Source organism: Phoca vitulina, unplaced genomic scaffold, assembly GCF_004348235.1.
Source record: "Phoca vitulina isolate PV1807 unplaced genomic scaffold, GSC_HSeal_1.0 scaffold12, whole genome shotgun sequence".
Classification (NCBI taxonomy): Eukaryota; Metazoa; Chordata; class Mammalia; order Carnivora; family Phocidae; genus Phoca; species Phoca vitulina.
Window position 1 is genome coordinate 20,147,598 of NW_022589715.1, and position 17,205 is coordinate 20,164,802.

General features: G+C 33.0%; 1 protein-coding gene across 5 annotated transcripts in view; it reads left to right on the plus strand.

The window, feature by feature from the left end:
- The first annotated feature begins 1,244 nt into the window (after positions 1-1,244).
- LRRTM4 (leucine rich repeat transmembrane neuronal 4) overlaps positions 1,245-17,205 on the plus strand; it is a 714,892-nt gene continuing 698,931 nt past the window's right edge. For 4 of the 5 annotated variants that reach the window (XM_032410587.1, XM_032410592.1, XM_032410590.1 and 1 more), the window contains exons 1-2: positions 1,245-1,538; positions 3,794-5,340. In XM_032410587.1, the coding sequence (XP_032266478.1) occupies positions 1,532-1,538; positions 3,794-5,340 (1,554 nt within the window). In that variant the 5' untranslated portion in view covers positions 1,245-1,531. Of the gene's footprint in view, positions 1,539-1,811; positions 1,963-3,793; positions 5,341-17,205 lie in introns of all 5 variants that reach the window. The other variant, XM_032410588.1, reaches the window with a different exon arrangement.

A 17,205-nucleotide genomic window follows, 5' to 3' on the forward strand; every position in this document is an offset into this window, starting at 1 on the left:
TATATTATCTCTTTCTGTTCCTTGAAAAATCTTAGTAATTAGATAATTGCCTGTTTCTGCCTACTCACAAATCTGAGTCAAATTATTTATGTTATTTCTATGATAAGCCCTCCTTATTAGTATATTGGCAGTTATTCTAAAACCAAGAAATATTTCTAAAAATACTCATTTTCACTGATCCATAGCAATTCTAGATACTTATGTAAAATTTATTTAAACTTCTCACACCTGCTAAGTTAGGTTAGTAATCTTATCTATCATTCTCTCTCTGTATTAACATTGGTTCATTCTTTTGGATTGTTCCAAAAATTCTCTGCCAGAGGATTATGAAATAAACAAGTAACGAAGAGAAACAAAATGGAAGGTGATGCATCATTATTTTTTTTTTTCAAAGTCCATTGCAAGTTGAAGGAAGGTATAGGCTTTTTAAAATACATATTTCAGGTGTTTCATCATTTCATCCTTCCTAATTTTGAGGATATTTTGCAAATTTTAGATAAATACAACAGCGATATAGAACTCACATGCTTTTGTTTTTCTGGAATTGCACATTATAAGTAACTTGCATAAGAAAAATTTGCATTATTAATGTAGATGATTTTAAAATATAGTGACTGCACTAAGGAAGTCAATTATGCTCGGGAATAATACTTTTATCGAAGTAACATTTAGTCTCTCTTAGATACCTGCACATTGGTTAATATAGTATTAAAGACAACTACTTTAAGGCTAAGAATGTACATTTTTAGAAAGTAATGATCTAGACTGTTCAATAAGATGTGCAAAATTACAGAATGTTTATCAAAAGCTGGGAATTTAAAAATTAGACCTAAAATTTTAAAAATGACTACCTTCAAAAGTGACCTAATTACATTTTTCCCTTAAGTACAATTGTTTCTCTATGTGATTTGCTTAAAAATATATATAAATAAATAAACTGACAGCAACAAAAATGAAACTCAAACTGTTTCTGTTAAAAAAAAGATAATAAATCTGTGATATGTGCAGGAAAAAAAAAAGCCAAGGCAACTTTTAAAAACTGCTAATTGGATAATAGAGAGCCAGTATTTTACTTAATATTTGATATCACTGAATGGAACTCCTTGTCATAAGGCTTTCATAATATATATATTATTGGAGAGAAAAAAAAAAAAAAGTGGTCCTGTGCCTTTAATTTCCCTTTCTGAGAGAGGGAAGGCTGCACACCACTGACAGGCTCACTTGTTCCCGTCTTTAATGTGCAATCTGTTTTCTCCAGCGGAGGGCACTCAGTGTATCACAAACTCAAGCATTAGCACCAACAAGCTCTGAGCATCATCAGTCTCTGGAAAGCCTTCTGAATTAGACAAGGGCTGCCTCTCAGCACAGCTACAAAACACTTTAAACCTGACCAGCTAAATGGATAAACCTAGCCTGCATAGCTTTTAAACTGGGGTCTCATACAGCACAGGAGGCCTACTTGCTTCAAGAACTGAAAATCCAGAGGATGAATTGCTTTATCTGGGAATGGCAAAAGCCAGCACAATAAGGAATGCCAGGTATTCTGAAGATTTTTTCTTTTCTTTTCTTTTTTTTTTACCTCTCTTTTTACAGAGAAGTTGGTTACCTTCGAAATGGGCTGTAGCTTTTTTGCACAGATTGCCAATTACTGCTGATAGGTCTCTGGTGAATTACACAATGGTCCTCAGAGCTTAGAGGTCCTCCCCCTCCCCCCGCAACGGCTTCCTTCTCCCTGCCCCCCCCATCCCACCCCATGCTGATTTTTTTTCATATATGTATATATATTTTTTTGCCTGTCCTCTCCGGGGAAGTTTGTATGGGGCTACTAGCTCACATGCGGGATCAGAATGGTGTGAATGACAGCCGCACTGTGTCATGAAGGTGGTGGTGGTTTCAGCACGAGAGACCAAATAAGAAGAAAGCTGAGAGAGGGGGGATCCGTTTTTGGATGACAAAGGATGGGTAAGTGAACTTTTGTTGTTTCCTTCTTAGCAAAGCTGATCCTCTTGGCTTCCTATTCTCAGTCGTGGCATTAGCTGATAAAAGACGGGGAAACAGGCAAAAAGCAGCAGCCTCTGAGTTTGCCAGTTGACTCGGTATAGTTGCTATTATATTTTTAGATCATTTTCCTTTTAGTAGTTTTTTTTTTTTTTTTTAATCCGTAAATGCATAACACGGACTTAAACAGACTCGAGAGAAATATCTTTAAGACTGTCTCTTCTGTATGTGTTTCTACAGCTTGGGAATTGAGCATGAGATAAATATTGTGTTTGCTTCTATTTCTTGATAATATTAACCATGCTTGTGTTTCTGGTCGCTGTCAGGAAGATTGTTAACACTTTACTGCGTGTGTGTAGGGGTGGGGTCGTTACTTTATCGGAGGTCGCACAAGGGTTTGTTTTATCTTTGAAGCTGTATCCTGAACACAGCTTCCAAATTTCCAGCAGTCATTTGCCAGTCTTATTTTTTCAAGTGTGCCTGGGTTTTTTCCCCCCTTTCTCCTGTCTGGAAGAGCCAGAATGTATTTCAGTGAGATTGTAGCTGGCAAGAGGACAGAGAGCAAGATCAGGTTTCAAATTAAAAACAAAACAAAACAAAACAAAAAAAACTGGTCAAGTAAAAGAAGGAGAGTTTTTTGATTAGAGGTTTGGTTGGTTGCCCCTTGGTTAAAATATGAATATTTAAGAGAAATAAACTACAGCACACAGGTTTCCGCCCCCCCCCCCCGCCACCGCTAAGAAATAATAAATCCACTGTTGACAGAGGAAAGAAATCCCTTACCATGCTGTGACTTGGAAATGCAGCACCAGTGCCAGTACATTGCAACTTTGCAGGTTTTCTGAAGTTAATAGAGGTAGGGGAGAAAGAAAAAAAAGTCAGTGAGAAATTTGTGCAGGTCCGGTTGGAGGAGAGTGGGGGTAGTAGTCTACTGCTTCACTCCTTGTTTATCCCCCAAATTTGCAAAAACAACTACCTTAAAAATAACAGTAAAACTAATACTACACAAGATTATTTTGCATTTTATGCAAATATTTAATAAGAATTTGACAATCTTAACTTTGGACTGTTCTGCGTTATCAGCAGTTAGGGTTCTGAGCTGGAGGCACAGTAGACAGATCTTCCTGAATGCTAAGAGCATATATGCTTATTAACACATTGAGAGTACCTTGCACTGTTATTAGTCTTCATACTATGCTTCATTGGCTGCCCATACTAGTCCTGATGCCATTTTTTCAGAGCTCATGCGTTGTTATTTCATTATGCAATAAGGATACAATTTCAGGCAGGGCAAACTTGGGTTACCTTGACAGCTTACTGAAGCTCTTTTGTCAAATCAAAGCCTGTTTGCTTAACTAGGAAAGATGTTCAAGTATGGGGTTTTCTAAGTCACATTTTTGCCATTACCAGAAGACTTGGTACTCTTCCTTCTGATACTGATGTTCAACAGAGTGACTAGCCAAATATTGTTGTTATTACAGTGTTGGCATTAAGGGATAAGACAAGCTGTGTGCTTTTCAGTGTTGATGAACATATGAACTCATGAAACTCGGGAAGGCTTTTCTTTAGCTCCACGGCACTGTGGTGATTTGAAAATCAAGGAAGAAAGAAGGAAACCTCATTATAGCAAACATGCAACACTGAAGAAAATAAGACTTCAAATGTTAAATACATTGTTCTTATATCAACTGTCCCATTACTACACTAGATGAAATGCCCCTGATAGCGGGTAAGCTGGTGGTGATTTATATTAATAGCTTTACAATGTGCATTTGTCTTCTTTTTAATATTGTAGGTTTCCGTTTAATTACGCAGCTGAGAGGCATGCGTGTGGTGCTAGTGCTCCTTCCTACACTTCTGCTTGTTATGCTCACGGGGGCTCAGAGAGCTTGCCCAAAGAACTGCAGATGTGATGGCAAAATTGTATACTGTGAGTCTCATGCTTTCGCAGATATCCCTGAGAACATTTCTGGAGGGTCACAAGGCTTATCATTAAGGTTCAACAGCATTCAGAAACTCAAATCCAATCAGTTTGCCGGCCTTAACCAGCTTATATGGCTTTATCTTGACCATAATTACATTAGCTCAGTGGATGAAGATGCATTTCAAGGGATCCGTAGACTGAAAGAATTAATTCTAAGCTCCAACAAAATTACCTATCTGCACAATAAAACATTTCACCCGGTTCCCAATCTCCGCAATCTGGATCTCTCCTACAATAAACTTCAGACATTGCAATCAGAACAATTTAAAGGTCTTCGGAAACTCATCATTTTGCACCTGAGATCTAACTCATTAAAGACTGTGCCGATAAGAGTTTTTCAAGACTGTCGAAATCTTGACTTTCTGGATTTGGGTTACAATCGTCTTCGAAGCTTGTCCCGAAATGCTTTTGCTGGCCTTTTGAAGTTGAAGGAGCTCCACCTGGAGCACAATCAGTTTTCCAAGATCAATTTTGCTCATTTTCCACGTCTCTTCAATCTCCGCTCAATTTACTTACAGTGGAACAGGATTCGTTCCATTAGCCAAGGCTTGACATGGACTTGGAGTTCCTTACACAACTTGGATTTATCAGGGAATGACATCCAAGGAATTGAGCCGGGCACATTTAAATGTCTACCCAATTTGCAAAAATTGAATTTGGATTCCAACAAGCTTACCAACATCTCACAGGAAACTGTCAATGCATGGATATCATTAATATCCATCACTTTGTCTGGAAATATGTGGGAATGCAGTCGGAGCATTTGTCCTCTATTTTATTGGCTTAAGAATTTCAAAGGAAATAAGGAAAGCACCATGATATGTGCAGGACCTAAGCATATCCAGGGTGAAAAGGTTAGTGATGCAGTGGAAACATATAATATCTGCTCTGAAATTCAGGTGGTCAACACAGAAAAATCACACCTGGTACCCCAAACGCCCCAGAAGCCTCTGATTATCCCTAAACCTACATTTTCCAAATCTGACCCCACCCAGCCCACCCTTGAAACACCAAGCCCTTCCCCAGGGTTTCAGATTCCTGGCACAGAGCAAGAGTATGAGCATGTTTCATTTCACAAAATTATTGCAGGGAGTGTGGCTCTCTTCCTTTCGGTGGCCATGATCCTCTTGGTAATCTATGTGTCTTGGAAACGCTACCCAGCCAGCATGAAACAACTTCAGCAACACTCTCTTATGAAGAGGCGGCGGAAAAAGACCAGAGAGTCTGAAAGACAAATGAATTCCCCTTTACAGGAGTATTATGTGGACTACAAGCCTACAAACTCTGAGACCATGGATATATCCGTTAATGGATCTGGGCCCTGCACATATACCATCTCTGGCTCCAGGGAATGCGAGGTATGAACCATGATCCTCCTAAAAGCATTTCTACTACGGGGAAGGAGAGGTAAATGTTTGAAGCTCTAGAGGTGTCTCTAATCACTAGAAAGATTAATGACCCTTTTGCTTTTGGGTTTTTGCTCAGTGTGAAAGGTTACTTAATTAAATTACAACCACCAGGAAATTGACTGTTTTTTTGTTGTTTTTTTTTAATGGTTGAAACTTGAAGGAAGTTCATTCAAGGATGAGATTAAGTTGGAATAAAGCACTATGTTAAAACATCTGTTTTTTAACAGTTTGTATACAGGGGTTGGACTTACAAACACACATATACACAAAACTCTTTTCATTCTAAAATTAATGTCTGGTTCTTATTGTTTGACTTCTGTAATGGAGTAAAGAAGGAGGGACCGGCTTAATTTAAAAACAAAGTGATTTTACCAAAATTCCAGGAGGTAATGAAGATTTAAACCAAAGAACAATTTACCCAAGGGTTGATTTTGTTGTAAATTTTTAGTTATAATTAAAGCATGCAACAGGGATCTCACAAGGATAACTGTTTCTGTGTTACTTGCCATTTAGTTATTATACCAGCATAGAGAATGTCAGAGGCCTACTGTGTAATTGTGTTAGGCTTTTAAAGATGTCTTTCTGCCTTCTTTCCTTCCTTCCTTCTTTCCTTCTTTCCTCCCTTGGTTCCTTCCTTCCATTTTTTTCTTTTTTTTAATTACTGGACATAGATCACTCTTCATAGGTTTTCTTAAGTGCTGGCTATTTGTATGTAATCAGAATGATACCTAAATTCCATGTTTTCGCTATGTCCCTGGTAACTAAAATCAGGTCATGATATTGTGGATGATTTAGCAATAACATAATGACAGGCATAACAGGGACTGTTTGTCAATTTTGCTGTCATCCCCAAAAGAAATAATGTGTATTCTTGTTAAACTTATCCAAAACTAAGTGATGCAAATATTTATAAATAAAGAGAGAGATTTGAGTTCTGGGTATTTTCCCTTTCTGTGACATTAGCTTCAAATGAAGGCATTCCATGTTACATTATTTTCATTTTCATGAGGATATATTTGGATCCAGTTTCTGATTATTTAATTTTAAATATCACTTTTAGTAACATGCTTAGGAGTAGGAAATAGACAAATATTTCCAACCTGTTGATAAGTAGTACTGGATGCAAATTGTTCTTTGCTTGGTAAAGTTGACAAAAAGTACAAAGACTGACTGCCAAGGCCTTGTTGCTGAATAAAGTAATGGAGAGAGACAGTTCTGGCAGTATGTTGTCTTAATATCTGATTTTAGATGATTAGTTTTTCAAAGGAAAGTTTTCATGAGTATTGAATGAGAATTTTTCCTTTTATTACTAGTTACAACAGTTGGAAAAAATAATTTGCTCTTTGTTAATATATACCCAGTCTTTCTGTAGTCCTAAAGGCAGATGCTAATGAAAATGCTTTTGGACAAGGCACTGAGTTTGAAATATTCTCAAACCTAGTAGAATTTGGAATACTGAGATATTCTTCACAGAGTTCATTTTCTCCTTTTTGTGTGCAATTGGAAATAAGAAAAGTAATCCCCAAAATAAATCCTTAAAAGAAACCTGTATGAGCAATTGATCTTAAAAATTAAAGAGAATAAAAAATTTTATATGAAAGCCTTAACAAGGCTTGATGCTTTTATTGCAGGTTGATATTTATATAATATACATGAATATAGTAAAACAAGTTCATCTTGTTTTATTCTAAGTTCTCTTTATATTTTGAGATCCTCTTAAAGGCTAATAATATAAAAAGAAAAGGAAAATCCAGGTCCATTCATTCATTTTCTCTTGACTTTTGTAGTAGAAAGGTGATTTTTATTTATAATAATCACCAAGAAAGAAGAAAGATTCTTAAAGAACTAGGACTTGAGTATAGTGGTTCTAAAACTTTTCCAGGGATCTTTAGTTCCAGAGATTATTCTTTCAAAGACCCTAGGCTTTACCATGATAGGAGCAAAATAAAAACATGTTTTATTCTATAAAAACGTGTTTCAAAACACATTTTGATACTATATGTTATGTAGAGGGGAGTTTATGGTCATGAAATTGCAGTGGTATTGTTAGAGATGAATGTGGTGTTAAGACATTAAATAATGAAGAATTTAATTAAATATTGTAATGAAGAGAGTTGAAATGGCAGCCTTGCTGAAGTAGATCAAACTCTCCATGCCCTAAAAAGTGGAAAATGGTAGGCTATACATTTAAGACCATTAACTCAAGGGGTCCAATAAAGCTACATTTGAATGAATGTTAACTTGTTTTGAAACACAAGTACCTAAGAACATTGCAGCAACCACTCCCCCTTCTTGACGGGATGTTCAATCTATTATAGTTATAGGTGGACATAAGAAATGAGAAAAAGCAAATTATTAGAAATTGTGATGACAACCATAACTTCCCCTTATGTCTTTGTCACCATGGAGTAAAATTTCTCCTGTTGAGAAAATTTCTGTACAAAATGAAGCCGAGAGAGGAGTGATTTGTCCAAGTTTATGATTTTTTAAGACTATAGAGGTATGCTGAGTTTTAGCCTGGTGTTTTCATAAACCTCGCATATCAGTAGCTTAGAAAAATAAAGAATCATTAATATATTTATAATACAATTTTGTGAGGTAGGCTTTTTTTTAATTCAAAACACCAAACTCTACCCAATAAAGCCATAAATATTTAACTAGAAAACTTAGCACTAAATGCTAATTTTCTAAGATAGTGCCTTGAAAAAAAAAAACTGCATTAAATTGAAAATTCCACTTATACAACTGTTATATTTAGTTATCATGATCTAAATATAGTCAAAATATTCATTTTGTCTATTTCTTTTAAGAAGAAAATAGAAATATTAAGACCCCTAATTAGAATGGTGTCTGTGAGCTAACACACAAATACAGCATTCAATAAGTGAATAACTTTGGCCACGTGCCCATTCTATGCTAATACTTTGAAGGAGAATGTTATAATACCTTAGGCAGTAAAAATCTCCTATATCTATAAAAGAAGAATAGAGTAGATAGTTGTAATAATTAATATGATATATGGCACAATTCTAATAGATATTTACATCTCAATCATCATACCTTGAGTGGAGCAGTGTGCTTGGTTGAACTGAATCATTTAATTTGTCTGTCCTCAATATGTGCTCAGAAAGAACTTAAAGCCAAAAGGAAACAGCTTTGCCTAAAGCTTAGTAAAGTGTTATTAAAAGAGAAAATTGCAAAAGAGAGAGAGAGAGAGAGAAAATTGCAATACGTACTTTTGAAAATAGTTTGTGAAATTTTGCATAGGTTTATCTCACTAAAAATATTACAAGAATTATGAAGTTACTTTATTCTGCCTACCAAAACTTTACTTAAAAGTTATACAGAACAAAATTTTGAATACCTGTTTTTTCTAGGATATGTTGTATCAATTGAAAATTGCAAGGACCTTTATAAAACTAGTCATTGTGAATATAGGAGAGGAGAGAACACTTCAAGTTTGTCTTGCAAATTAAAAAAAAGTAGAATTGGTAAAACCTTAAAATGAATGAATGAATGAAAGTGGTCTCTAAAGAAATCGTCCATCCAAAGTATTTTAGAAGTTAACTAATTGAAATATAAAGTTTAATGATCCCATAATGCTAAGAGGGCTGCCATTAGGAGAATGGGAGTATAGGTGACATTAGATATATATTTTCCAAATATTTGATATTTTAGTTAACAATTCTTCAAAATCAAGTAAAATATAAATATAATGGTTGTAATTGAGCTTACATTATTTCTTTCACTGCTGTGCAGTGGGTGGTATAGACCATTTCTAACAGTTTATATTTATTGAATATATTATGTCAGATCCTAACTATTGATTTAAGAGGGATTATTAACTTTTTACACTTTAGAAATTGGCATTTTAAACTATACTAAATAAATTTCCAAGAACTAAAAGTGTATTGTGTTCAAAGAGGATTTCTAAGTGAAGCAGTCCCAATATCCTTGTTTAACTCATATTTTCCAATACAAAACTATAGAAAATAAACGTCATTTTGGTGGCTTACTACTGCTTTTATGTCAAAATGTTATAACTGAAACTCTACTTTGTACAGTCACATAAAGTATATTTATGTGTGTGTATACGTGTGTGTTTCTATGAATGTGTATGTGTATGTGTTCATATACACAGAGAGAGAAATATATTTCCCTTAAAGTTCCTGTCTATTTTGGACATTTGAAATATTTGTGAAGGAATCTTGGGTTATAATTATCAGAATTTGTTAGTCAGGGAACATACTTCTTAAATGTTTAAACCGCTCTAAAATTATTAGTATTTCATGTTTAGATAGTCTTAATGTTCTTTTTCAAAAAACAGAATTTAAACTACACATTGCCATTTCTGGTGTGACTATGGGCTAGTCACTTCATTTCTCTGTGACCCATCACTAAATGAGTATATGCAACTAGCACAATATATCCCAACTCAAAGCATTCCTCAGCCTAGTAAACTTTGTAAACTGTCTGCAGACAGTCCCAGGACTAAAAGGGCAAGATGGGATATGGAGGAAAAACTGTTATTTATATTCATTGTCAGTGAGAAAAGAAAGAACTTCTTGAATTAATAAAAATTGGCGTGCTCAGGTGAGGAACACTGTAATTTCTTTATGCTTGAGGGGAAAATACATAATACACATGCATGCGCACATATGCGTACATGCAAGCACACACACAAATTTATGTATCTTTTAAATTCTGCCAGGTAACTAGTTATTTTGAAAGCATTTAAAATATGACTTTTTTTTTAATCTATTGTCTGAATTTGATTCAATTAAAATCTATTTGTGAATAGAGTTTTCATTAGAATCTGCAAATGGTAGTGGTGAAGAGTGATAGCTTCCAAGAAAGCCTGACATGGTTAATTTAGGAAAGATTTTAAACTGATGATAAGGGGTTCAGTTACTGTTTTTAGAATAAGTTTGCTTCAGCATGTCATGGGCAAAATTTTAGTAAGATTCCAAATTGAAAAGTCTGACTATGTTATGTTCTTAGGAATGTACAACTTTTGACACACCCCAGTAATCTTCATATAATTTCAGAATTTTTCTTCTTGAGACTTTCTGTATTGAATAAAATCTACTCATCCTAGTTCTCAGGAATTACATTTATAGAGAGCTTTATGCATTGGAAGTTGCTCAGTAATATTAGCACTGGGGACTTGGTGACTCATCAGAATTTTCACGTCTAGAGTTTCATGAATCACTAAATCAAAGTGAAACACTGGCAACCTGTATATCACCAGACTGGGAGTTTTGAAATATTAGTATGTCTTTGGATCAGTGAAAAGCATGAAAGTCATGTTAAATATGTTTTAAAATTAAAATTGCTTTTTATAGTACCAAAAGAAGTATCATTTATCAGGTCAATTTAATAAAATCTCAGTGTTGTTAAAATGAAAGAGGAATTATGAGAGTGTTTTTCGTAGGCACTCCATAAGCCATTAAAAATTTAGCTGCCAATTAAAGAAAGTTGAGAAAAAGCACACTATTTCCTGTGGTATCAAAATCACTAGCTTTTTAATAAACTGCTTTAATATGCTTAAAACTCCTCAATATATGTAAACGCTATGACTCATACTCCTGCTAAATAGTTCAAAAAATAATGCTTTCATTGTCAAGAGAAATTAAGGTTTAAACAATCATAGATGTGGGAAAATTGTTTTTTAAGAGTCAGATGTTTGACTTTAAGTCAAATCTTATAATACTTGTAAACCTAAAGTTTGGGAGTGAAAGGACAATAAAACTGATACGCATTAATGAATGGTTAAAGTAATGGTGAGGATATTTTTTAAAAATCAGAAAAAAAAATCTTGTCCAAAAATTCTTAATAAGTTTGACTAAAAGGAAAACATTGAACAAAAACTGATGCCTGGATACCAGATAAGTAGTAAACCCATGCATAACTAAATAAGATTATGATATTTAGCATTATTATTTGTATAAAGCAATGAGATTTTTATATGGTGTTATTAAATATATACAAAAGTAACTTTGAAATATAATTGTATTTAAACAACCATGTGCAAATAAACACCCATATATCCCACACAAATATTTCTAAAATGCTAAGATGTATGTTGCACACAGATATTAAAGTAATATATATTACACTTTTCAATAGACACTGTTCTTTACTACTTGTCCAATTCACATGAATTGCCTCAAAAGTAAATATTTGCGGAGACATTAAAAAAATTTAAAGACATCAACAAAATTTTGTTTCTTCTGTCATTTATCATGATTGTTTTCTGAATTTTTGGATGTCCATATCACCATCTCTTGGAAAGTTCTATTTCCTCCTTCACTTTAGTCTTTTATATATTTACTGAATTCTCAGACCTCAGAAGGGTAAAGATATAATCACTAAACCTAGCAAGAAGTGTCATCTTTTTCTTTTATTTTTTTAAAAATGTGAATTCTTCTAGTAGAAGAATGTTACATTACACATTTTTATCACAATGGTTTTAAAAGAAAAATTTAAGGTAAAGAAAGTAACTATAATATTAAAACAAAATTTCCTGTATAAATTTATAATTGTCATTTTTATTTAATATTTCAGTGGTTGAAATCTTCAAATCCCATTGAGTTTAAAACTAAACAAAATTTTTACAGCATATTTAAATATTCAAAGCAGACAAGCTAAAGTGAATAATAGATGGATTTGTTTAAGAAAACTCACTCTTTTTTAGGATCTCATGAGCAACTATATACTTCCAAGTAGGAATGTGTAGGGTTATAAACTGATTTCACTTTTGGGTCATTTTCAAGGTTAGTGCAAAACTATATAGATGCTAATTTTGGAGTAGTAAATGATATAGACAAAGAGGAAAAATAGTTGAAATTATTTTATTTTAGAAAGTCAGTTCTATTTCATTCACATTCATGGTATATTTTCATTTTAAAAGGTAACAATTTTGTTTCTCTGTCTTCTTTTAAGATTAAGTATCATCAGATAAAGCATGGAAATTACACTGATTTTTTAAAACAAACAAACAAGAAACAGTCTGAGTTTAAATTCTGTGCTTGTTTTTAATTCCTCCCTCCTCTCTCAGGTCATATTTATTGACACATTGGTTCTTTCATTTTTTCCTAGTGATCTAATTATTTGCGAGGGTAGGAATTATTAAAAGTTGATTTCCTGTTTCCTTTCAGTAACTCCTATTAAATGTGTTTATGTTAAAATGAAGCCCTGAAAATATTGCTTGTTTGTTTCAGCATAAATTTAATTATGATGCATTTCACTATTAAGGTTTTGATATTTATAATTTTAAATTGACACCAACATTGTTAAATATTTCTAATAAGACTTAAAAAAGAAATAGAAATAGAAATTGATTGTGTCTGAGTCTTTTTTAGTATGATCTCCACAGATGAAAAATTGTGATTTTCTTCTGTGTTTATAGGTCTGTAAAAGTAATAGCAGAGAGGTCAGCCTTAAAGTACTTTAGGTTGATGGTCACACCATAGTATGGGCCAAAATTGCATTGGTCCAGTGGTTAGATCAAGGGGTGAAAAAAAGGTCTGAGAGATTTGAAACTGACTCACTTTACTTCTGTAATATTGGACAAGTAAATATGTATCTGACCTTTCTGTGATATAATTTTTCCATCTATTGAACTGGGATAATAACTTTCCAACTAACTTGTTGAAATGATTAATGAGCTACTATCCGAAAACCACTCTGAACTCCTCCATAAAAAGCTTCAGTGTAAATATAAATGATTATTAGCCATAAGCCCTACTGTCTACTGAAAAATGCAAAATACATTGTGGCTGTATTATTTTCATTGTTATTATTAGTTATAATGATGGTTATAATACTCCCTGATGTAGAAACAAGTGTTGTGGTTACATTTTTACTAAAGTGAATAATAAACCTGACCTTTCAGTCCCTTGTCTGAGCTGTAATTTAGTTTGGGTACCAGACACACTAATATATAAATAATACCTCAGGATTTGTAAAATACTCCCTTGGCTGAGCATTTTATTCACATTTCAAAGAAGGTAGCATTTACAGTTCTTTTAGTAGTAGTAACTCTAAAGAAGAAATGCGTTATAGAAACAACTTAATAATTTCCATTCTGATCAAGTATTGCCCTTCAGTTCATTTTCTTAACAAGTGGAGGCAGTTTTAATTTCCCCAGTGTTTATGCATAACAAGAAGTTAATATGTATTTTTAAGAAGACCTGATATTTCTCTAGCAAAAATATATAATATTTAATGATTTGATGTATATAAGTATTTATTTTTGTTGAATATAATATGAGCTCTTATTTTTGCATAAATAGATTATTATATAATTCCTATTTTGGTCCCCACATTTGTAATGTATTTTAATGTGAAATACATTTCTTTTTATGTTTCCTCATGGAATAATACCTCCTGTGATACCACTGTGTGCTGTGAAGTAAAGGGCATCACTAGAGCAGGTCCTTAACAAAACAAATACCCCACAGACAAAAGACAAAATTTTATCTTTTCTGGAAAAGACAGTAAGTTATTTTCTTGTGTTTGGAAAGGCAGAATTATTCCAAAATGAGAATTCTTCCAGTCATTGAATATGTCTCTTCCAATTATGTATTCTGGAACTAGGGACGTAACTATGGGATGGGGCCATGGACCCACTGGACCCACTAGACCCACTGTGAAATGGACCTGAGCTAAAACTCCCATCAGTCACCGTGAGCCCATAATCTAACTCTGGGACCACAGTGATGTTTTGGATCTGCAGGAATTAGTGTCCCTTCCAAGTCAATTTCCAGTAAGCCCCCAAAACTAATTACGCCACTTTCCCCGATGCCTAGTCACCTTGGTAAATAGCTGTTTGTCTCTTTGGGAAAGGCTAGGAGAGAGATTAAGAGTATACATTTTGACAGTGTAGCTTCATCTTTCCTCAGGGGGATCTGACTTTCATTTAAATGTTTCTGGATCTGTAAACTGGCTCAAGTCTGGGAATTGATTATGGGGACATGACACTGTTTTTGTGATTCAAGTTATGCTTCTGTTCACTTGACCTAGATCTGACCTACTTACACTGATCAAGTAGGAATTAGTACTTATGTACTTTTTTCCTAGGGACACCATGATCAAATAGACAACACCATGGGTCTCTTGAGTCAAATTATTTTGATTACTGCTTTGACTTTACCGTCTCTTATGGTAACTATGCCTATCTTGTCTTTGGCAGTTAAGTGCTGACACTAGGCCCATACCACCTGGGGATCTCATTTTTCCTTTTGAAGTAGGAATGCCAGTTCAGTGGTACCTATTCTCACTGTGATTTCTGACCTGCAGCAAAGAGTGACCAGAGTCATAAGCCCTGACCTTACTATGCTCAAACTCTTTCCCTTCCCCAGTTGTCAGATAGTCAATCCATTTCATACTCTTGGGATATGGTCTACAGAACTCTAACCAGAATCTTTTTTTTAATTTTTGAGATTCACTGCTTAGATTCTAATCTTGAGACTTGAAAGATAAAAGAATATTATTTATAAATATAATATTTTAACCTTTTGCAAATCATAATCTCTTTGGCTCTCTGTGTTTCCTCAAATGACTGGATGATAAGAGATGACTTTAAATCAATATTCCAAATTTATGCTCCTTTAATTTTGGCATAGCATCTTCCTTGAAAATGTATATACAATCTCCACCAAAACATGAAGATTGGCAAAGATCATTGGCCTATAAAGACAGTAGTCTCCATTCTCTTTCTCATTGCGTTTCTTATAGAAAATTTATTGGAACATAGTTATTAACTACATATGCAAATATATTATTTTATCAATGTCAGAATATTTCTATTTTATAGATACTAAACAATTAGAAAGATAAATATTAATCTGAAATATGAGGTACAATTTTGTGCATTAACCTGATGTATCTTATTTATTTTACATTATTTTCTAGTTATAAATGAATGCTTCTTTCAAAAATGTTGAAAACATGAGGTTACTTATAAAAATAAAACAAAATAATTATCAAAAATTTTCACTATGCAGTGATAATACTTTTAAAATTCTATTTTACTTCTAGTATATGCACAGGTAGTGTATTGTGGGTGTTTATAAAATTAATTTGGCATTGAAAACTGTATGTATGGATTTATATATTGTTACTTTAAAGTTCACATTTTGTGATGAATAGAATAACTTCTTAAAATACTGTATGTTGAAACTACATTCCTAAAATGTGCCATCTTTTACTTAAGGTTTCTTTTTTGTTGACATTTATACAAAATAGAGTTATTTCACTGTTAGAGTAGGTCTACAATGACCTCTTCATGTAGGTAGATTCCTCAAAGAGAAAATATATAGCGAAAAGAATGAAAACTTTAAACTTCTTAAGCCATATTGCTACATTACCCCCTCAAAAATATATATCTATTTGTATTAACACATGCATTATATAAGATTTAACATTTCCCCATATATACACCATTATTTATTATATTTTATTTTAAAAATAAGTTGACACATTATTTTTTAGTGTTTAACATTTACATCTTTAACCTTAGCGCATTAGAATTTTTTGTGTGCAATATTCTGTGTTGTTGGATTTCTTATTTTGAAATACGATATATGAACAGTCCATGAGGTCAACAGTAGTTTTCGTTATGTTCTCTTGCATTGCTTTTATTTTTAGAAAGGCATTTCACATCCTGTATGTAAGTAAACATTCACTGTGTTTTGATCATTTCCTCTATAGGTTTATTTTTATACTTAATTCTTTAATCTACTTAAAATATCCTTTAGTATATAATGTGAAATATAGACCTAACTTGTTTTTTCCTCACTAAAGAATTACGATTTTGTCAGTGTGTTTTACCTAATATTAATGTAAAATTTTCATATATCCATGTCATTTTTGTCATTTCTATATTTTTACCATGGATTCACTCTCTATTCTTGTATCAGAAACATATTTTTACGCTAATATGGTTTTAAGATATATTTTAATTTTTATAAAGGAGTCTTCTACTAAATTCCACATATATTTTTAAAAACTCTCTTGGTTATCTTTTGCTATTTTTATTTGAAATAAAATTTTCCATGTCTCTCTTCCTCCCTCCCTCTCTCTCTAACCTTTTCTTTCCTGAACACATACACACACACGCACACACGCACGCACACACACACACACACAACTGGGATTATGTGGATCTATAAATCAATTTGGAAATAATTGATATCTCTACTGTTGTCAAAGGGAAATGTGTGGATGACATAGAAATGGCATAGAGCTCAATTTGCATTACCTATTTTTTGTGTCCCCAATAAAGATGAGTTGATTTGCTTTATTTTAAAATTCTAATGCATAATAAGATCATAAGTGTATAGATGCCTATAAAGTTATTATCAACATTTTGACCAAATCCATTAATTTTAGGAGACTAATTTTTTTGAAATTTTTAGTTCAAAAATAATTTTGTAAACTACAAAATGCGTTAACTTTCTAATAGTTAACTTTTCTTAGTTTTCTATTTGTATTGACTAAATCTAGAATATCAAACAATTACAGTGATTTTAAGCAATATTTTTGTTCCTAATTTTAATGGGACGACCTTTTGTATTTTTGTCCATTTTATCATTCTATTTATTCATTAACTTATCTATTACACAAAAATGTATTGTTTGCCTTCATTAATAGATATTAATGCTAGGCTCAATGCTTGTGTGTACAATAGCAGATACAATACTTTGTTTTAGGTAAAATTTATTTATCACATTTATCATTATACCTATAGTCTCATTTATAAAATACTCATTTATCAGGATAGACATTAAGTTTCACTAAATGACTTTT